The sequence below is a fragment of the Triturus cristatus genome, chromosome 8 (assembly GCF_964204655.1).
Source record: "Triturus cristatus chromosome 8, aTriCri1.1, whole genome shotgun sequence".
In the NCBI taxonomy this organism is placed as follows: domain Eukaryota; kingdom Metazoa; phylum Chordata; class Amphibia; order Caudata; family Salamandridae; genus Triturus; species Triturus cristatus.
Window position 1 is genome coordinate 1687584061 of NC_140591.1, and position 23757 is coordinate 1687607817.

A 23757-nucleotide genomic window follows, 5' to 3' on the forward strand; every position below is an offset into this window, starting at 1 on the left:
CAGAGGGGGCAAAAGAAAACAAAGAAAGGGTATTCACTTTATTAGTCCTTGGAATGGGAGCGTAAAGAGTAACGATGTCTTCCAGGTTGTGTCTGCTCTTCGAACAAAGGACCAGATGGCGAAACAGTGTTCAATTGTTCAGGTGAATGTTTGAATGGAGTAATGTTCGAATCCAGGGGCAAAGGCACAGTTCCAGGTGAAGCAGCAGTGTTCTTCAGTTTAGCTGACTCAAGACTTTTAAATCGTGCATCGCTGAACGGGACAAGCCTAGGAACACACTCTGTCTCAGAATTGCCAATTCCCTGTCTAATCCACTTGTCATACGGTAAAGGAAGCAGTACACGCTTCGTATGGGCAGCGTGCAGCCAATGCTTTCTTCCAGCCAATCGAACAGCAGTCCGTGTTGACAACAGGACCTGGAACGGTCCGATATATCTTGGCTCCAAGTTTCTTGATTTCCCAAAGTTCTTTACGACTATGAAATCGCCAGGCTGTAACTTGTGTCCTGGTCCCTCTGTTGGTTTTGGCAGAGCCTCAAAAACCTGTTGATGAATGGCACTTAGTTTAGCAGTCAAGTCATAAAGGTAATCGATCAACATGGGATATTCGAGCTGGGTAAATTCCTTAGGTCTAGGGACTCCCCAAACGTTCGCAGGACGACCAAACACAATTTCATACGGGCTAAGCCCTACTCGAGAGTGAACAGTCGCCCTAGTGGATAGAAGAGCCAAAGGCAATGCATCTGGCCATGACAATCCAGTAGTCGTTTGGATCTTGGCTAACTTCAATTTCAGAGTGCCGTTATAACCCTCAACAAGACCTGCGGACTGTGGATGATTTGCACTATGGAACTTCTGCCTAATCCCCAAACCCATACACACACTCTTTATAACCTTCCCCACAAACTCACTTCCGTTATCCGACCATACAATCCGTGGCATGCCAAACCTAGGGAAGAACTCTTTGAGAAGGACTTTGGCTGTAGACAGGGCTGTATTATCTTTCAAGGGGTAGGCTTCAATCCATCGTGAAAATGCACAAACCACAACAAGGACATACTTAAGGTTGTTACACATTTCCATATGAATGAAATCTAATTGGATAATCTCAAAGGGACAAGTCGCGGGAGCAAAATGACCAGCTGGAGTTGGAGTTCCCTTGCCAGGATTATGCATCAGGCACACCATGCAATTCTTAACCACCCTCTCCGCACACATAGAAATTCCATCATTCTTCCATACTGGGGCCAACAACTTGCAAATTCCTTTCGCACTAATGTGTGCCATTCCATGTGCCATTGTAACTACTGCAAGCACATACGCATCAGGTAACATCCATCTCTGATGTTCAGACAGATCGATCCAACAACCAGTCGAATCCAATTTACCCATACTTTCTTTCCACACATTCTTCTCACTCTCAGTAGCCTCCTTCTGAATTGACTTCACACTCTCAATCGTATTTTCACACATTCCAGCATCCGTAACCCATCTTGCAGAACTTGCAACATACATTCGACTCATCATGTTCTTTGCCATCTCTTTCGCAACCTCATCTGCAAACGCATTACCACGACCAACATCATCCGTAACCTTACGATGAGCACTACACTTCACAATCGCAACTTGCTTTGGCAAAGTAAGTGATTCCAGAAGCTCATTCACCAATTGTCCATGCTGTATTTTTGTCCCGTGGGACGTCAAAAATCCTCTCTCTCTCCATAATCGTCCAAAACTGTGTGCAACACCAAACGCATACTGACTATCGGTAAACACATTCACTCTCTTTCCCTCAGCCAAAACACACGCTCTCGTCAACGCAATCAACTCTGCAGCTTGTGCAGAATTCTGACTTACTCTCGCAGTCTCAACAATCGTACTCAATGTCGTCACAGCATACGCAGCAGTCACATCACCATTCGACAACTTAAAGCACGAACCATCCACATACAAAGTACCATCCGAATCTGACAACGGGGTATCTTTCAAATCGATCCGACCCTTCGTTTCTTCTTCAGTTCGCAAACAACAATCATGTGGTTCTGAATCACTCGACTCTACAGTAGTCGGCAACAATGTGGCTGGATTCAACACCCCATCTGGTTCCAGCAGAGATTACTGCATTTGAACAAGTAGTTTTTAATGATGTTGAAGCCTTCCAGGACCAAGGAGCTTACAAGAACATGAGTGCCCTGGAGTTTCAGGCTCTTCAATCATTACAATGTAACCCTGCCATTGTGATCAAACCTGCTGATAAGGGGGGAGGGATTGTAATCCAGAATGCCATAGATTATGATCTTGAATGCAGACGTCTTCTAAACAACCTGAAGAACTACATCCCTCTAACCACTGATCCCTCCCCAACTTTGAAAACTACTATATGTAATCTTGTAGAACATGCTGAGACAAGCGGATTCGTAAGCAAGCATGAGGCTGATTTTTTGACCAAGGGAAAAGGCATAATTCCATACTTCTATACTATGCCAAAAATTCACAAAAACAAGTTACCCCCTCCGGGCCGCCCCATAGTATCGGGCATAGGCTCTCTTCTAGAGCCCCTTTCCATTTTTTGTGATTTTTTTCTAAAACCTATAATTCAGGATACCCCTACCTACCTTAAAGACACCAAAAGTTTTTTGGCATCCTTACAAGAGCTTAGGGTAGATCATGACAACACTATCCTTGTCTCTCTGGATATCGAGAGTCTCTATACGAGCATTCCCCAGGACGATACCATCAAGGTCATTGGGGAAGCTCTGGACTCTATAAACTGGTCATTCCAAACAACGAAAGGATTTATCATTGAGTGTGCTACTTTGGCACTCAAGAAGAATTTCTTTGAATATCAAGGAATACTATACCTCCAGTCAACTGGTACCTCGATGAGCAGCACTTTTGCGCCGAGTGTGGCAGGACTTTATGTTTTTGATTTTGAATGTAAATTTATCTTGAGTCAACTTAACCCTTTTTCTTCTTACCTTTCCTTTTGGAAGAGATATATCAATGATATTTTTATCATCTGGCAGGGTCCCGAGAATATCCTTCGTAATTTTCTAGTATGGATTAATACCTGTGACCCTCATCTGCTATTTACCCACTCTTTTCACAAACACGAGATGATTTTCCTGGATGTGGTTGTCACTAAGATTGATGGCGTACTATCGACTAAAACACACCACAAACCCACAGCTAAAAATAACCTTCTGGCCTTCTCCAGCTTTCACCCTCGACCATTACGGGAAAACCTCCCCTATGGTCAATATTTACGCATCAGACGTAATTGCAGTAAGGTGGAGGGCTTTCGTAAACAGTCCAAAGAACTTACACAGAAACTGAAACAGCGGGGCTATCCTGACACTATTTTGGCCAAAAGTTGTAAACGAGCAAGAAATCAACCTAGAGAGGTCCTTTTTCAAAATTTTCCCAAACAGCCCGCAGACATGCCATTGACGTGCGTAACTACTTACAACGTTGCCTCCAATGCTATTGCAAAATCCATTAAGAAACACTGGAGGATTTTGGAGAGAAACAATATTAAATGGGAAAAACCTTTATTTTCATACAAGAAAGCTATGAGTATTAAAGACTCCCTTGTCCACACGAGACCGAGGATCTTGAAGAAGCCCACTGTATTTTCTGTCCTTGACACCTGGAGCCTACCACCTATTCTCGGCCATTACCCATGTGGGTCATGTAGTGTTTGCCACCTCACGTCCCCCACTAAAACTTTAGCTTTGGAAACCGGTAAAACCAGGACTCAACGTAGCCACACTAATTGTAACACGACTGATGTGGTCTATCTAATCACATGTCCATGTGATCTGAAATATGTGGGCATGACCACACGTAAGGTCAAGTTACGTATTGGTGAACATCGTAGCAATGTTCGATGTAAAAGAAGCATGACAAAACTAACTGAACATTTCCTACGCTTCAACCACACTGCGGATGATCTACAATGGACCATCATAGAACAAGTAAAACCATCCTTACTGTTTGAAAAGGAACAGCGTTGGGTCTATCGGTTATCAACACACCTGGTGGGTCTTAACGATAATATCCGTTGGGGAACAGTTTTGAGGCGCAGTAACTAACGGCTTTTGGACTGTTGGGTTCTATATTTTTTGACAAATATCCTCTATTTCTCAAACTGTCCATTATAAAGTCTTCTGACGGGATATGTCATTTCTGGTTTCCTAAATGTACAACCCAACAGGTCCAAAAAATTGAAGCCCCCATTTTGCTCCCATGATTTTTATACTCTGAGGTCTCTAACAAATACTTGGGTTCTGACTGAATTCGCCATTTATGGGGTTTCGGTATTTCATATGCCCCCCGTTTGTAATAATGTTTGCGCGAGTCAATACTCTTCAATAAAGTTTTTTACGAGAGGAGAATTTGACGTTTCAGCTTTTTTTCCCGAGGGCCAGCGGTTTAGTCCTTTCTCCCTGCCTATGCTGATGATGCGCGCGCATACCGGCAGACGAGGATACTTCCGGATTTCCCGCGCTGGCCGTCTGTATTTAAACACTAATGCTCGACTCCTTGTTGACTCCGGGCTCGGCGGTCTTCTTTAGGTGAAATCACCTGGCTGAGGATTTGGACGACGTAAGTACCCCCCGTCAGAAACATGTAGTGGTTTTTTCTTTGCTGAGCGGTACATTTTGGTATTACGGGATAACGGGTTGCATAAGGTTGAAATTTTCCCGTTTGTCCTTTCTCTACCACAGTTGTTCTGTAGTCCCGCAACCGGCCTTCTTGCCCAAGGAGCATTCTTTTATCTTCATATACGTAAGCTCTTATTTATTTTCCTTACTGTTTTTTCTATTCTGGGTTGATTTGTCGCCCCATTTAAATCGAATTCCACTTGACAGTGCCATTTTAACGTGATCCACACTTAGTCGACAAGCTCATCCCATGCCTAGACTTTTGATCTAATGGCTCAATCGTCTGTTTACATAAACTTTGGCATGCTTGATATATCAAAATTAAACACAGCTTGCTAATCACACGGAAGTTGCTGTTTATTACCATGGGTCATGTAAATTACAGCCATCACATTATTGATTCTATCTTGTGCTACGTTTGACACTCGTTCTGTTTTTTGATACATACAACTTGATTATTTTTATGTATTTGATTCTAACACCTGTATATTTTTTTACAGATACACGAGGTTTCTTTCGGATTAGTGGAAGACCTCTACTGTAACCGTGAGTGTATCGGTTCCTTGCACCTGAGGTTAGGGTAAGCCTTAGCGAGCTTATACCGCCAAGGTGCTTTTCTTTTTTTATGATTAGGTCCTGATGAAAGCTTAGTGAAACACATTGACAAGCTGAAACATGTCGACCATTTGACCACCTATAGGATAAGCCTGACCAAGTTAAAGTCAGGAGTTACTATCCTTCATCACCTTTTAATCTGTTCATGTTTCGCCACTATTAAAATGTTTTGGTGGACGATACATGACTTTTAACCATTTTCCTTGATTTTCACTCACTAAACACTTCACCCCCTTTAGTCTGAAGTTGTTGCTCCGCCTTAACATAAGCGTTGAAGCACACCGGAGGTGCACAAGGCACCCCTGGCTAAACCCCATGATGAAGCATGTCACTAACCATGTTGGTGAGTGAGGGTTTTACTTTAACATCAGATTGATTTGGTCTCTCTGGCACTTAGTCCGATAACAAGGAGAATCACCGGCCGGTTGATTTTCTCCCCATCATCACACTCTTTTGTTGTTTTTTCATGGATTCAACACACTACATCTCTTAATCTGAATATGACTCGCCAAGAGTGTCAGCTCATAGCCTGACAACCTAGCACTCGTAAGATGTTGAGTTTTTGTTCTGTTGAATAGAGTATCTACTGCATGTGGAACCATTACCACTAACATATTATCCATGACCAGACCAGCAGACTGTCGAATAGACACAGCAGCTGCCGCTGTCGCTCTAAGACAACTCGGCAATGCTCTTGCTACTGGATCTAAGGTTGAAGAAAAATACCCACACGGACGCTGTTTATCACCAAATTGTTGCGTCAACACACTCAACGCACAACCCTCTCTTTCGTGAACGTATAGTGTAAATGGCTTACTGTAGTCGGGAGTACCCAACACAGGAGCTGAACACAACGCATCGCGTAACTCAGAAAAACTCTTCTGACAGTCATCAGACCATGGCAGAGGATTCGAAACATCTTTGCACGTGAGAGCTAACAAAGGCTTTGCTAACAAGGAAAAATTTGGGATCCATTGTCTGCAGTATGATGTGATACCCAAAAAGGCACGTACTTCTCTTTGAGTATTTGGCACAGTCATTTGAGCAATTGCTCTAATTTGTTCCGGGGTCAACCTTCTTCCCTCCTTTGACAAGAGATGATCTAAGTAGGTTACTTCTTGGTAACAATATTGCAACTTAGAAGGTGACACCTTATGATGTAAATCAGACAAATGCTGTAGCAAAGAAATTGTAGCCGCTTTGCAAGTTGCCTTGTCATCAGCAGCCACTAAAAGATCATCTACGTACTGGATCAGAGCAGCACCAACAGGTAATACAAAGGTATCAAGCTGACGTTTCAGAGCCTGACTATATATCGAAGGACTCTCACAATAACCTTGAGGTGCGCGCTTGAATCTAAAGCTACGACCACCCAAGGAGAAACCAAAAATGTTCCTACTCTCTTCTGCTATCGGGATGCTAAAGAAGGCATTCTTCAAGTCAATCACCGAGAACCAGGCAGCTGAAGCAGGAATCAATGTCAATAAAGCTGTAATGTCGGGAACCACAGGAAACTACGGAACCACAATCTTGTTCACTTCTCTAAGATCAATTACAAAACGATACACAGGAGGTTGGGAAGAATCGGTACGTTTCAAAATCGGCAAACCAGGACTATTACACACGTTACCTCGTGTTTCTTCGATCACACCCTTCTGGATCAAATCATGGATGATCGCTAAGAGTGCTCGTTCACCATCGCTCGAAATTCGATATTGCGGAATTCGCGGTAATCTAACATTTGGTCTAAGCTGAACAACATATGGAGGAATTTCCAAAAGACCCACATCATTAGGACCCGTAGCCCAAAGAGATTCAGGGAGTGAACGCAATCCTGGTGGAAGTCTTTCTGTCGACACATACATAGGAGAGATCACTTTCCTACCCAATGTAAGTTGTACTGCCGAAGGGGAACAATGCAATGTCGCATACAATCGTTTGAACAGGTCCAAACCCAACAAGTTCTCACCACAACCAGTAGTCAAAATCAACGGGGCTTCTAACTCACATGGTCCAATTGAAAGGGACAAAGGACTAGAAACTGGATTACGAACAGGGGCGCCAGAAAATCCTACTGAGACATTCGTTAAGCCAGACAAAGGTGCGCCAGGGAGTTTAGAATGTATGATTGAACTTTTTGCCGCACCAGTATCCAACAGAAAAGGCTCAACCACACTTGATAAAGCTACTGAAACGTAAGGCCCACTCTGATCAACTGGAACTGACACTACTCCCTCTCTTTGTTCATGGCTATCCTAGCAATCATTATACGCAGCACTCTCGCCCTCGACATAGTAATCATCTACATGGTACTGTGGAGATCTACCAGATTGCACCTTCGATTGATCAAAACAATTAAGAGAACTCTGTGACGGAAGAGAACGCTCATTCTGAGAAAACGCGACACCACGTCCTCTACCTCTAGAGACTTGTTGAAAACCACCACGACCTCTCTGAACTGGCACACCATTCATACGTTGTCGCAAAGCAGGGCACTCGTTCTTATAATGACCCTCTTCCTTGCAGTATGCACATTGATTCAATCCTAACAAAGGCCTAGAAGCAAAATACTCCGGTCTCAGTTGTACTTTCGGAAACTGTGTCTGTTGCTGAAATTTCGAACGTTGCTGCGAATCGTTCTGATTCGAGCGAGGCGGATATACCTGCTGCAACAACACCTTAGTCTTCAAGTCCTTCGTTTTCTTTTCTACACGTTCTTTTTCTTCCTTATCTCTGTTCTCGTAATATTGGGCTGTGGCTAAAATCTGAGCCGTCGAAGAAACAGCCCAAGCACTTTCTGAGTCTTTCAATTTGTTGCACAAGTCAGGCAACAAGTTAAACACGAACTTATCGACAAATAGTCTCTGGCCTCCCTCTGAACTCATGTCTTGACCACTGTGGTCCACAAAAGTCTCCTCAAATCGCGTGAAAAAGTCGGACACACTTTCATCCTTCTTCTGCTTACAAGCCGACAATTTATCGCAGTTTACTCTCAACGCTGGCATCAACGTCTTCATCAAATTAACTATCCTATTTGGTAACTCCGCTACTAGGGGCTCAGGCTTTGCACCTCCTACTTGGAGAGCATCCGCAGCTAAAATAGCAGTCCAGGTACCACCTAACTCGTTCGGATGATCCTCATGGCGGATCTTTGCCCATATCGGTTGTGGCACTACATTGCCAAACAACATCTCAATATCTGCAATGTTCATAATACAAGCGTCCACTGTCTGGGACAATTCCTTATAGTAACCAGCAGGATTCTTACGTGGGTCTGGCAAAGTCTGTTTTAATGCTAATACTTCAGACCTTTTCCATGGGACATGTATCCAAACTCTCTGAAAATGTGCTGGAGCGGCCGCAATACCTCTCCCTGCATCAGCCTGTACCGCATCACGCCATACTGGCGGAACCTCTCTCATAGGATACTGTCCTAACGTCTTCGTTGCCGAAGAATCATTCGCAAACAAAGCTCTAGAGGGTAGTACAGACCTATAGGCAAGAAGCCGTTCTAACGCATGTCTAGCTTCAGAACCCACTATCATACCTTTCTCAAATTGACTCTGGAGTTCGAGCATTTCAGTAGGGGCTGAGTCTAATTCGTCGTTGTCCCATTCATCTCGCAACAACTTACACATCTCCTCAATACCTCTGAGTCGGTTCATTCCATTGAGAAAATGTATCGTAAACTATACGAGAACTATACCTATCGGGTTTCAAAATCCACCTATGAGCCAACGAATCTAATAATGCTCGTTCCCCAGACTCAGGGAGCTGGCTACGTCTCTGCATAGAATCAGAAACGACGGGCGCAATTAGCGAACCAAAAACTAGGGACGGTGTCGGTTACTCGCCGACGAACGGAAGGTGAAGTAGACATAAGAGCAGGAGAGACAGCATTCAATGAAAGCAAAGGAGCAAAAGGGGTAACAGAAACAGGAGTAACAGACGTAGTAAGGTGAGGTGTAGTAGTTAAAGACGAAAGAGGCAACCCAGGAAGAGGGGGTGCCGGAGGAACATAACCCAGCTGAGGAACAGGTGGTGGGGGAGGAACTACCACAGGCTGACCAGCAGCCGGTTGTACAGCAGGGGGAACCAAAGGGCTGTAGCACTTTGTACATAAGGAGGTGGCGACTTCAATAAATAAGACATCAGAGGATCCTTTTCGGGGTCCTCTATCGGCTTATTGGGACATGATGGCAAAACAGGGTAGCACTTATCAATTGCCATGCTATGTTGTCTAGTGAAAATCTCGATCGCTTTCTCTTCTTCATCTTCCTTAAACTACCTAGCAGCTTGCATAATCGTGACACCTTTTTCTCGTTTATCCTTTTTAGCCTGTTTGATTTCTTTCTGCTTGGCTTCTTTGCGCCATAGACGAAAGGAGTCAAACATCGCTGGCCGGGCTTTCTTCTTAAATAACTTCGCTTCCAAATTATCCAAAATTGCAGTTTCAAAACTACCATGTTGTGGCCATCTGAGAACACCATCTTTCCTCGTATAGCGGACCCATACCTCATTATACGTGATAGGGCCCACACCATGCTTCGAATAGAGCTCATAAGTCGGAGTTCCAACCGGAGGTATCGGACAAGAGTCCTCCAATCGAGAATCCTTGTTGCAACATCCAAGACAAGACAAGAAACCAAGACTACGGTTAGGCATCTTCGCTCACTAACCGAGTTTCAAACTTCAAGGGGCTATCTCTACCGATACACTCGTAAATGTACGAGACCCTCGGTTTTTGGGAACTGCATCTACCAAATAATCCTAAGGACCAAACTAAACCAAATGCAACGGAACCATGCAAACCAAAACTAAGGACCAAAGAACTCGAATTACCAAACAAAACTAAGGACTCCAAGAACTAAGAACAAACCTAAGGACTGGGAGCGACCCACTTATACTTAACTGAAAGATCAATGACATCACCAGGAAGACCCGTCTATCGTCTCGCCGTACTAAGGACTACGCCAGGCTCCAAAACAGGTCGACAGTCAGGGCGCCAGTCCTTTGCAGCCGTCTGGAAGCGGGAACCTTCGCGGGGAAAGACCTTCGGACCACTTATGCAACATACATGGATCGATGAAGTGGGGTGCACCTCCCTCGGAAATTTCACACGAAGCTCCTCACAATCTTCAGGCTAGGACCGGGACCGCTCGATGTCGCACCACGCTAGGGCGCCAACTGAAGGACTGGGCAATTTCTAAGACCCAGCGGTGCCAGGGGACAACACCTGAGACCTTCGGGGTTCACCTGTTTTGGCGTACTAAACAAACAGAGACACGGGACTCTTCCTCTGGCGTCAAAAGATCGTCTTTAATGACTGCAGTCAGGAACAGAAGTCACAGAAGTATCATACGAGATAGATTCTAAGGAGACTGCTCGATTTGTACAAAGCAGGTCGCTCCTTAAATACTGAATATTATGCTTCGGGCAAACATTCCTGCAAGTTTACAATAATTCCCGTTTCTGTATTCCAGACAATAAGATCACACAACATCACATTCCCATCTCCAGGTGTCCGGCCTTCAATCACACAATTCTGACATCCCTCTATTGAAAGGCCGGGCCGCCCCATAATAAAATTGGTCACCTCCTCATCATAAAAGGCTAAAGGGAAATACAGGAACAGATGCAGAAAATAGAAGAGTCAGATAAGACATATTCGTAGGCAAATAAAAGAAGCGTGGTCTATTGTATCAGGGTCAGTAATCTTGCTCAAACAGGACAAGACAGAAAACCAGTGCGGCAGGGTCCGCCTCAGGCGACAGAGTCAGCTTTCGCCAAGTCATGCAGAATTCAGCAGAACGCGCACTAGGGAATACGTGTCCTCGTGAGGTTACCTAACCAGGGTCATCGTTCGGACATCGCCCATTCACTGACTATGTGAGGGCAATGATACAAAATGGACGTCGTGCACAAAATGGAACCCGTAGGTTCGAACACGAAAACCAGCAATACATGACGAATCCTTCAGTGCAGCGTTGCGAAAACACTCGCACATACTAAACTCATCATTTGCGATTCACTAATACCAGAATCGTCACGGTACCATTAGTTCCAAAACATGGGTTCAGTTTTCACGGAACCTCACCCTAAGTAGACCCACACTTTTCCATGATAACAATTTGGCGTTTAATTCATTCCAGGCCCGATTCACTGTCTGCCAATCACCCCGTCTGTAACACTGGTGATCATTCAAATGATGGAGTGCCTCTTCCATATACATAGATCTCGGCCAAAGGACAATGTTGCCCCCCTTGTCCGATTGGCGTATCACCACATTGTTGTTACTTTGTACTTTTTTCATCAGGCTACCGCAGCAATTATTTTGATTGCGGCACTTTTGTTGGGCCTGCATGGTCGATGTGTGTAATTTTTTGAGTTGAGTAATCACCAGATCATTGTAAATGTCAATGTTGTCGTGTACCATGATGGGGTTAAATTTGGACCTTTTTTTAAAACCTGTAAGTCCTGGCATGTCCAGTCTTGGCTGCACACTGGTATTGGTAGATGTTTCATCAAGTGTGCCTTACCTGTGTAAGTCCTGTAAGTCACATAGTAACTCATATTCGCCCGCTGTTATACATGATGGACTTGAGCTATCAACTGCAGCTGTATCTTGGAGGCGTATTCAGTAGATGGAACTTCCTCAGTTTCAGTTTGCGAATATACTTGTACATATCAATGCGGGTCTGTGTGTAACTGAAATTGTTGGGTGGACAATAAAATAATCCCAATGACAGAATTTTGTTTTCAGAAGTGGTGAGATGCATGTCAGTTAGATTAATTATTGAGAGAGATTCACTGGATGGAGGAGTCATTTCCGATTCCATTTCCTCTGTGGCTTTTTGAAATTTGGCTTCCCGCCACTGTCTGTTTTTGTGGCACTCTCTGCGCTCGCTGCGTTTGATGTTTGCTCTTTGTCTGTTCTTCTGTTTGGTACACGTGGTCTGAGGGTTTGTCTGCGATCCTGGCGTAAACAGTCCACCTCTTGTGCCAGTGAGAATTTTGTAAACCCCAATCGTGAGCTTGTTCATTGTCTGACTCACTGCCCGGTACCGAGCTCAGCTCTGACAAGGAAGTTGATAGTTGGGCTGCATCACTTGCATTCAGTAGTACTGGCTGTGATTGTGCTGATGTTTTAGCCTTTTTTAGAGAGTCAAATTTCTTTGCGAATGTAAAGACCTGTCCATTTTGATAATCTAACTTGTCTCTCTGAAATTTGAACGCCTTGCGTTTTTTAATATCTTCTTCCCTAGCCAACCGTACATGCATCTCCTCCTGATATCTCTTTTCCAAATCTGAATCTCCCATCTTTGAAATTTGCTCATTTAGACTCGCAATTTTAATTTGTGCAGGAGCCTTGTCACTTTCTGCATATTTGACTAATATTGTTACCAATCTACACGATGAGTCCAAGTTACAATCGGCCAATTCAGATAACATATTTGGATTCTCGTAGCTGGGAGCCAACATGATGCGGAGGCCGCGCGGAATGTGTCCCACCTCCAAATACCGTGAGAGAGACTTGTGCTCCCACCATTTGGATTGTTCAGTGTGCATTGCTTTCTCCACATATATATATATATACATATATACAAGCATATACATATGTGTACTTACCATCAGCAGAATTGTATCAGCAATCTTCGTCAATACCTACAAAGAAAGAACAAAGACATTAGGAAGATTCTACAATATTCTACATATATACAGAGAGAGAGAATTTGAGATTAGTCTAGGAGGGTGGAGGGTCATGGTTTGAAGTAGTAATTCTGTGTTTGTGAATTCAGATGCTTGTTAAGACCCTCGCTAGGAATCCAGTGAGGAAGCAGCATAGCAGTGGCAGCCTCTCTGTTTTCTCATTCCCAATCCCCTTTCCCCCTCTTTACTGCATGTGGATATTTATAGTCCGCTGGCAGTGGAGTTTGGGATTTGGGCTAAGTTCATCTGCTCCAGTGGTAACCATGTTTTCTTGTTTCTGACACGGTGCAGACGGACTCGGTAGATACGGAGAGTCGGAGGCGACAGAGTTAGTCCGGTGTAGAGCAGAGGTCATTGTGGTCAGTACGACGCAGCCAGGTCCGACGCGGTCAGGTCTAATGCGGTCAGGTCCGATGCAGTCATTGTCTAAAGCGGTTACAGAAGGCACGATCTTTATATCTGGATTAAATCCCAACTAGAATCTAAGGTTCTACTATCGGGGGAGCCTACAAGTGCTCTGGGAAAAGGGTTGGGAAATCCAGGGGTGCCTCCCAAAGGAGGGGTCAGACAGAGAGGAGGTTACTCCCATGTCTTTTGGCCAATTTTGCACCAGAGCGGGGAGTCAACGGCTCCCTGAACTAGTTTGAGCTAGACTATGCACAGGGACACCAAATGTGCCCCTCGTGCAGACTTTCTGGCACTCTCAAGTGCCCCCACCCAGCCCCAGTACACTACAGCCTGTCTGGGAGGTGGTAACACCTCCCTGTGACAGGATACCTATTGTTCGGCCCTCCTTTGATGCAGTTTGGCTTCATCGGCAGGAGGGCAGATTCGTGTCTCTGGTGGCATCGACTGAGTCGTGCTGTCCGGTTCGAGAGGCCTGGTACCGGGAACCTGGGAGAGCCCCACGGAGGCCCTCACCAGAGTTTGGGACTATGTCTCCCACACCGGCTACGGTGGGGGCACATGATTCCAACATGTTTGATGGCAAAAATGATATGTTTCTGTTCAGCCCGAGTTGCCTACTGCGTAAATGACGTGGTGGCCACTCTACCATAAGGTATGGCGGGGTCACTGACAACCCGGGAGAATGGACTGCTTAGGCTAAGGGGGGTCCTGCTAATGCAGGGGCATCCTCTCACATGAAGCCATGCACCCACCATAGGGGGTGACTGACAGATATAGGGGAACCTATATTTGTAGTAAGGGGGGATAGCACCCTCATACACAGGCTGCAATGGCAGGCCTGTTACGTGGTAATTTGGATGGGCCACCAGGGTGGCACAACACATGCTGCAGCCCTCGTGTGACCTCTGGGGCACCTAGGCCGTGGGTACATGTGTACCATATACTAGGATATCCAATCTGGGGTATACCTAAGTACTTACCATCACAGTTTTAAGGAGAAGGCAGATAGGCTGGGGTCCTAGATAGCAGGATCACAGCCAGACTAGTCGAAAACAGTGTTGCAGCAAGCAAAAAGTGGGGGTAACCAAAAGAAGCAGATCCTACTTTCCTACAAGCACCTCAAGATGTGGCTGTGAAAATGCATAGGAACTAATGCAAAGTCAAATCCACGAGCGAAGTTGAATTTCTGAAGCATGTAAAGAATGACAAATTCCAACACAAGAATGCAGGCAATAAGTGCCCCCACATCAAGGTCAGACTTCATTGAAGGTTCGTAAGTAAAAAGCATTAGTCTGTCCCTACTCTACCACTAACGTGACATCCCTACTTAGCATTTCCCAGTCAAGTCAGGACAAAGGTCAGCGCGTGAAGACTCCCTAAGAAGTACACTCCCATTGTATGGGTCAAGTAGCCAAAGGCTACGGAGCTCGTTCTAAGATGCTCCTTTCCTCACCATTGATCTCCTCTCTTCTCCTGACTCAACCGCCAGGGCACTTTCCCTAATTCCAATACCAGAATCGTAAAACACACCCATCGCTCATCCTCCGATCACTTCATCCAGCTGGGCACTACTCATAGATGATTTTCCATACAGTTTCGATACTCCCAGCTCCTGGCTCGACGACCTTGATTCCCAGACCTTCTCCAGTGAGAAAGAACACCGTCTCACATTATCAGCACTCCTTGTACAAATGTATCCTCTCCTCCCTATGCCTAACTCCTAAAACAAAAGCGTTATTCCAACTAACAAAGACAATCTTCTCCACCTGCAACAGAAACGTGAGAAAAGAACACTATTATCTGTGCTACGAGAGCTTCCAGGGTGAATGTATTTCAGGCAACAGAAGAGAAATGGCGCATAGGCCTCATGAAACTAAATATAAAGGGACTCTTTTACTGAGCATTTCTAAGTCTACACATTACATAAGCAAATCAAATACACGTATAATTGTGAGCACCATACACATTTTCAGCACGTTGATGTTTTCAGCTAAATACTCACGTATTGTAACTTTAATTTCTTCACATTTATATAAAGAATGTACGTAACACATCACTATTCCCATTATTACAATACTCATTCTATTGTCACATGTGAATATAATAAAAGAATAAATGTAGGTGTGAACTGCTCATGATTATAATGCACCTCTACAAATGAAAGAGCACGATTGCTCTCTATAAGTCCCCCCGCCTCTGATGACAAGTGTCATCACAACCAACTGTAACTCCCTGTATAGAGAACTGACCTAAACAGAAGTCATAGCCAGCTTTTCCTGTCCGAACCTTTCTAGACTTTTGAGATTCTCATAGGGACTGTCCTGCAGTCTCTCCATCCTCTTCTCCCACTCTCTAAGATATCTTTTAGCCTGTCCTGTCTAGTGCCATTAGTAGCCCTTACCATTCCAATCAAGAGAATCACACAAACCACTGTTATATATCATATCGGTACCCTAATTTAGGTCCAGGGAACATCGTACACTATCCCTACAACATCTCCCCGTCATTACATATAAACAAACCTTATAAGGACATGACTCCAAATAAGGACAGAATGCCTTATACGGACATATCTCCTTATAAGGACTGCAGCCTTTTATGGACTAAACCTTTCACCTAGTTCTATGATGAGGGTGGGTTCTGCCCGATCGATATTGCTAAGACGTCTTCCTTAGCACATATGAATAATTTATAAGTACACTCTCCAAGGGGTATACTTCACCTCTCCCATCGAAGCACAAGGTTTAATCCCCAACGTCATCCTCATACTGAACAATGGGTAGCACACATACATAGACTGTATAAATACAGCACCTCTTGCTATCAGAAAGCAGGAGGGACCCGTGACTTCAAGGCCGACACACTGACCAGAGACGGTGCAGCTCCGGTATGCCATCGCTCCAGCTGACAATGGTCTGATGATCCCTTGCGGGGTGTCCAGCTCAAGTCCAGGACGAAGTCCCACACTCTCACTATTCAGGTATGGGGGTTCGACTAGATCCTAGCGGGATTCTTGGCTCATAGGCTCATAGGCTCTTAGGCTCTTTAGCACCTACTCACATGCTAGGTACACTTAGGTACATCTAGACAGACATCTTAGGAGTACGCACTTCATTTTATAAATGCATTTCTTATTCATGGATATGTTCATGACTATTGAAAAATGGTAGAACAATACTATTCCTTTATATTCACTGTACTGCTGGTTCTATATCTCTGCACAGCGCACTTATTCTACATGAGAAGAGCAACGGTACAATAAATTCTTATTGTAAACGCCCTGACTGTTTCTTCTCTGTGTGTCTCTCTGAGAGCAAAACAAGCAAGCACGAGTGACTGGATGAAAAGTAGTAGATTGTTTCCACGAGTCTGATGTTATTGTGTTCTGAGGTTGCCAAAAACAAATCTCTCTGATAACAGGAGATTCTAATGGCACTGCGAGCTAGCTAATTCTAAACATAGGCTAACATATGCGGCTGGGGAGTATGGAGTCAGTCTGCCACCAGACCCCCAGGATATGCTATCTGTAAACAGTGTAGGTCCTGCATGACAGAGTACTATTGGAACTACTCTACACCACCACTATGATGATTGACTTTAAGATGTAACCAACAATTCCCTTACCAAGCTTGGCAAACCAACTCCCAACTTTTCCAAGTCCCTTCCCAACCTTGTCAGAAACTCCTTCTGTTGCCAAATCATGCACCTCATGATGTATCTCCGTGATGTTACTTATATACTTCCTCAGATCCTTACTATGGTCTGGAATATAAGTGCAAACTGTTGGACCCTCAACGTTTTACAGACTCTGCCCTCTTTGCATATGGCCATGTCTGAACTGGGGTGGTGTAGTGGGCAAAAGAACGATGGATTTAACCCAGATCTCTTGACTGGGGGAGAATGTCTGCATTGTCAGCATTCCGTCCATCATTTGTTTGTTGTAACGCTTTTCGCCCTAAGTGGGATGGGTATTCCCAGACGTGGGACCCGTGCTCACTACGGCACTGGAGTCAAGCTATCCTGGCTGATGACGGCTGATAGCCAGAAACCGGTCCTAGGATGCTTGATTCCGGTCCAGGGAAGACATGGCTTGGCAGTTCGGGCTGGACTGTTCCCATGAGGCACAGGGTCAAGACTGATTTGCATATGGCCATGTCTGAACTGGGGTGGCAGAGTGGGCAAAAGAACGATGGATTTAACCCAGATCTCTTGACTGGGGGAGAATGTCTGCATTGTCAGCATTCCGTCCATCATTTGTTTGTTGTAACGCTCTTTTGCTAATAGCACATATAGAGCAAGGTGGTTCTGCACCACCGTGGCTCTAATCGACACCATCTCTCCATCTATAAGCAACAAAGACTAAGCCGTATTCGCTGACAACTTATCCACAATAGTTGACAACCTTTTAATTGTTATATTGTTCAGAACCACTCCCAAGCTTGGTATCATCTCTCCAAATGCATCTCCAACAATCTCTCCTGCACTTGTACCCCGCTTCTCTCTCTGTCTGTGCTCTGCTTTACTCTTCTCCATGTCTCTTCTGTCCTGCAGATTGCGTTACTGCTCCCTCACCGAATCATGCTGCGAAGCCCTCGCCTCTGTCCTGGAAAGAAACACATCTCTAACAGAGCTCAACCTGAATGAGAATAAACATCTGGATGACACTGGAGTGAAGAAGTTGTGTGATGGTCTAAAACACCCAAACTACAAACTACAGACACTGAGGTACAGAGCTGTGCAGTTCTTATCACGTCTTTGATTTCTAAAATATACATTGTAGGTGGGGCTTGAACATATATTTTATAATGTTTTGGAAAAGGCACATCCATTCCATGACAATAAAATGTGAGCAATAAGTGAGGTTTGTGAAGGGGGGGTACCCAAGTCCAAGAACAGTTTGGAACAAGCACCTCTAATGGTGCAGAATGGCAGACTTTAATGCTTGTTTTTCAGGTATTTGGACTAAAATGTCAACAACGGAGCAGATCTGCCCATAATTGCCCTGGCACCTTCTCCAACTAGATGCTCTGCCCATTAACAGATCCGTTGCTGGCCTTAAACTTCCATAGTAAAGATGGACATGGACAGAACAATGAGGAAAGAACCTCTGACCGTATATAGTCAGGGGTGTAACTTGAAGGGGGGGTGTAGGAGGTGCAACGCCCTCCTAATATTTTCCTAAAGTCGTGTCTCAGCCTCTTGACAGCCCAATGACAGCTGGTCATCACTGTTATATGATGTCACTGCTGGGAATGTGGGATTTCCCCTAGCGTGTGTGTTTGTGTGTGCGTGTGTGTGTGCACGCATGTGTGTCTGTGCCTACCTGTGAGACAGATTGTGTGTAGGTCTGTGAGACAGAATGTGGGTAGGTCTGTGAGACAGATTATGTGTAATTCTGTGAGACAGAATGTGTGTATGTCTGTGAGCGTGGGCATGTGTGTTTGTATATATATTTAGACACTTGACAACATCCTGGATGAAAAGGTATTAAAAGTGCTTTAGACAGATGTTTTTAGTTGCCTCCTGCTGAGAGAGCTGGGTGTGTCCTTTTAGGAGGTCCCTTTGCAGTTTTCGGATAATAATACAATATCTCCAAGTAAGGAAGTGCCCTACATTCATTGTGGCTTCTGTAACTAAGACCCTGTTTATTTTAAAAAGTGCATCTCTGGCTGGATAAAGATCTTTTGTGTGTAGAATGGATTTGTAATAATGGAAGTAGCAATCTGCAGGAAAATACAAACAATATAAGGTGCAATCCCAGCTTGCCAGCGAATCAGTTTGTCCATGGAGAGGAGTCTGTTCATAGAGGGGAGTCTGTTCATAGAGGGAAGTCTGTCAGTAGAGAGGAGTCTGTCTGTAGAGAGCAGTCTGTCTGTAGAGAGGAGTCTGTCCATAGAGAGGAGTCTGTCCATAGAGCGGAGTCTGTCTGTAGAGAGGAGTCCGTCCATAGAGAGGAATCATCTGTTCATATAGAGGAGTCTGTTCATAGGAAGAAGTATGTCCACAGAGAGGGGTCTGTTCATAGAGACGAGTCTGTCTCTCCATAGAGTGGAGTCTGACCACAGAAAGGAGTCTGTCCATAGAGGATACATTGTCTGTAGAGAGGTGTCTGCCCATAGACAAGAGCCTACCCACAGAGAGGGATGTGTTCTAAAAGGGGAGTCTGTCCATATATGGAAATCTAACATTAGAGAGGTGTCTGTTCATAGCAAGGAGTCTGTCCGTAGTGAGACGCCTGTCCATAGAGAATGGTCTGTTCATAGAGAGGGGTCTGTCCATAGGGAGGAGTCTGTTCATAGAGATGTCAGTCTCCCCATTAAGAGGAGTCTGTCCATAGAGGCACATTGTAGTAATCTGCTTTTAATGTAGTGCATTTCCCTTGCCCTGCTGTTCTCCCCAGCTATGTGATGTCATGTAGAATGTTGGGAATGTTGGGACGGTTAGAGTGGCAGTTGTGGAAGATGGGCTGAGTAGCCAGGAGGCTGCTCCTGGTGGGGCTTACTTAAAGACTTACTTAAGAACCTGTAAGGACATAACTATGGAATAAACTACAACTACAAGATCCTGTCTACGAGACTTTCCTTTTATTTCTACATTGGCGACGATTGGAGAAGAATTTACGCGTGAAAAGGTGAAAAAAAAATTTGAAACTGCAACTAAGGTACTAATTTTGAACTAATTAAAATTAAAATTATCTGGCACCTGCCCCACCAGTGACCCCAAGATCGGTCGCCCTAGAAACTAAGATTGCCAGATTCATTTAATTATTGTAAAGGTGCAGAGAAGTTATGGCGTTTTACCGATTTAAATATGAACTGTGGCAAGCTGTGAATAATTCGTTGGCGTTTTACCAATTTAAAAATGAACTGTGGCAAGCTGTGAATAATTCGTTGGCGTTTTACCAATTTAAAAATGAACTGTGGCAAGCTGTGAATAATTCGTTGGCGTTTTACCGATTTAAATATGAACTGTGGCAAGCTGTGAATAATTTGTGAGGCAACTGAGAGAGAGCCCTAAAGACTTATGAGTGCCATATTCAGTTGTGAAGATCAAGGTCAAGAGCCAGTGTTAATTAAATAACGCAAGAAGCAAGTTTTTGGCAAGTATGGAAATCAGTGAGTTGTCAAAACGTCTCAAGGGAGCATACACGAGCACAAACGAGTGAAGTTAAGACTTTTAATTCCTTTACAAGAGTGCCATCTAGTGGATTTTCGAAGTATATATTGCTGTTTAAATCACTTAAAAAATGGTTAAAAGAATATTGACTCGACATCACAAGTCAGAAAAGAGACCAGCAAGCGTGAAATGTGCATGTTATAATTTTAAACTGAGATATTTTAAAGGAGCGTGTTTCCGAAGCAATTTACTGGCTTAGATCACAAGCTATGAATAATTTATGAGTCAGTTGAGAGAGTGGGAACTGGGCATCGTCAAAATTTGCAGAGAGGTGAAGCGTGTAAAACTCCTTAAAAAAAACGTATCAAACTCCTTGTTACCGTTGCTGTGGTGAGAGATCCTTCCTTTGGTGCTGTCATCCTCCTACTGATGACGCATTGGAATCTCCGTGGGTGTTGGTGAAGAGGCAGTGCATCGTCACGGTAAAATAATGCTTTCTGTGTTGCTAGGGTGGACACGTCATCACGCAGCTTTTCATAACGTGAAGCAGCCATATTGTCATTTGTTCCTATGGTTACTGGAACACATTGTAAAGCCTCGGCTCAAAGATTAATTTACTTTGTGAGGCGCGGACAGTTATGTTCCAGCGGCATTGTAATGGCAGTTCAGAGGATGGTGCGAACTCCCTTAATGCAAATTTCTAAGAAATGAATGGAGGCACTCATACAGCGATAAGGTGAGCTTTTTGCTGTGAAGTTGGCATGTTTTAATTAACATCTTCATGGCAAACTGTTGTTGGAAAGGAACAAAAGAATTTACAAGTGATCGGATGTGGGTTACATTTCTCTCGTTTGTGAATATCTCGCAGTGACAGTGTTAAATATGTGACAACAGCGCCACCTTGTGGACTTTTCAAGTATCTTATCTGTGGCTCATTTTCATAGAATAAAGTAGTGAATGGTCACAATCTGGAAAGCCAAGAATCGGAGCAGTGATTGTTGTGATGGTGATGTTCTAAAGCACAAATAGTAGCGTCACTGAAGTGTTAAAAGGGGTACCTTATGGATTTTATTCACATATTAAAACGGAAAACATGGCAAGCAACTACCTTCAACTTCAGAGAGGGTAATGTGTGTAATTCCACTATTGACAGAGAGACAAAGAACATTTTGTCCACGTTTTGTGCACTAATTCACTTTAAGGAAAGAAAAGAAACACGGCGAAACCAGAGACACACGAATCATTTGAAGAGCTTTGGAAGGAACATGGTGATGCTTTGAAATGTTAGCGTGCTCACTAGAGCAACACTTTGTAATTTGATTATTTTAAATGTTGTAAAATGTGTTTTGGGGTCTGATGCTTATTTAACACTGCGGGGGTGAGTATTTCAGTTCTTTTATGTATAGAAGGGCATATATTGATGTTTTGGGGTATTATGTGAAGTTGTGGGCCGGTGTTATTTTTTGTTGTTCTAGAGTGTGCCCATTATTTAGGACCCAGTGCTATTTGCAGCGTATGGTCATTATTTTCATTTGCGCTGCGTAGTAGTTTAATGTGTTTTATAGGGAGGAGGATTTCCCTTAATTTCGGAGGTAACTGATATGTATAGGGAGAAGGATTTCCCCTTTACATTGTTTTTGGAGGTAACTTGTATGTAGAGGGAGGTGGATTCCCCCTTTATGTCAATTGGTGGTAACTCGAATGTAGAGGGAGGTGGATTCCCCTTTTACATTAATTTCGGAAGTGGTTGGGATGTAGAGGGAGGTGGATTCCCCCTTCACGTTAATTTTGGAAGTGGTTGGGATGTAGAGGGAGGTGGATTCCCCCTTTACGTCAATTGGTGGTAACTGGGATGTAGAGGGAGGTGGATTTCCCCTTTTTAGGGTACTAGGCTTTGTTTGGTTTGGTGGGTATTTGTGTGTTGGAGCTGGTCTTCACACACTCTATTTTAATCTACAGTGGGGGTATTGCACACCCTTTACACTGATTCTACCCTAGTTGGTTTTCTTTTGTGCCTAGCATTAATGTTTCAATCTCGCTACCCTTTTTATATTGTTAGTTAGCTGTGTGTTTGATGGGTATCTCTAGTTGTTACATAAGGTTGAAGTGCGCAATGGACAACATTTTCATTTTATTGGTTATGCGCAATGGTATGTGTAGGGAGGAGGATTCCCCCTGTCCAATTGGTGAAGTGTGTATGTAGTAGAGGGCATGTAAACCTCCCTGGTCCTGCCATTTGTATTGGGAGGAGGATTCCCCCTTTACATTGTGATCGGAGGTGGTTAAGAGTATAGGGAGGTGGATTCCCCCTGTCCAGTAGGTGAAGTGTGTATGCAGTAGAGGGGATGTAATACTCCCTGGTCCTGCCATTTGTTTAGGGAGGAGGATTTCCCCTTTACATAGAATTCTATATTTCTTGTTATTTGATTATATTTACTTATTATTATATTTACAGTAGATTTCTTGCTAGATGTTTATCTTCCCTTTACTACGGTTATAGAATTGTATGCTAATTCATTTTGTGAATTTTATTATTATATTTACAGTGTATTTCTTGCTTAATGTTTATCTTCTTTTACTGTGCTTGTAGAATTCTATGCTAATTCATTTTATTATTATTTAAAGGGGGGAGATATGTAGTAATCTGCTTTTAATGTAGTGCATTTCCCTTGCCCTGCTGTTCTCCCCAGCTATGTGATGTCATGTAGAATGTTGGGAATGTTGGGACGGTTAGAGTGGCAGTTGTGGAAGATGGGCTGAGTAGCCAGGAGGCTGCTCCTGGTGGGGCTTACTTAAAGACTTACTTAAGAACCTGTAAGGACATAACTATGGAATAAACTACAACTACAAGATCCTGTCTACGAGACTTTCCTTTTATTTCTACACACATCTGTAAGTCTGTTCACATAGGGGTGTCTGTCCACATAGTGGTGTCTGTCCACAGAGAGGAGTCAGTTCATAGAGAGCAGTCTGTCCTTAGTGAGAAGCGTGTTCATTCCGAGGAGTCTGTCCGTAGTGAGAAGAGAGGAGTCTGTTCCTAGAGACGAGTTTGTCTTTCCATAGAGAGTAGATTGTCTGTAGAGAGGATTCTGTCCATAGACAAGAATCTGACCACAGAGAGGAGTATGTGCATTGGGAGGAGAGTGTCCACAGAGAGGAATCTCTCCATAGAAAGGAGTCTGTCCATAGAGCGGAGTCTGGGCATAGAGAGGAATCTGTTCATAAAGAGTAATCTATTCCAC

At 44.0% G+C, this 23757-nt stretch overlaps 2 protein-coding genes across 7 annotated transcripts in view; one reads left to right on the plus strand and one right to left on the minus strand.

Moving 5' to 3' along the window:
• Window positions 1-21070, minus strand: part of LOC146808612 (uncharacterized) — a 57561-nt gene extending 36491 nt beyond the window's left edge. Inside the window, exons 1-2 of the mRNA XM_085623647.1 lie at window positions 20896-21070; window positions 12911-12946 (exon numbers count right to left, since the gene is read on the minus strand). Of these exons, the coding sequence (XP_085479773.1) occupies window positions 12911-12946; window positions 20896-21069 (210 nt within the window). The 5' untranslated portion in view covers window position 21070. The remainder of the gene's footprint in view (window positions 1-12910; window positions 12947-20895) is intronic.
• Window positions 1-23757, plus strand: part of LOC146808610 (NACHT, LRR and PYD domains-containing protein 3-like) — a 567098-nt gene that overhangs the window by 332678 nt on the left and 210663 nt on the right. For all 6 annotated transcript variants that reach the window (XM_085623640.1, XM_085623643.1, XM_085623639.1 and 3 more), the window contains one exon: window positions 17951-18124. In XM_085623640.1, the coding sequence (XP_085479766.1) occupies window positions 17951-18124 (174 nt within the window). The remainder of the gene's footprint in view (window positions 1-17950; window positions 18125-23757) is intronic.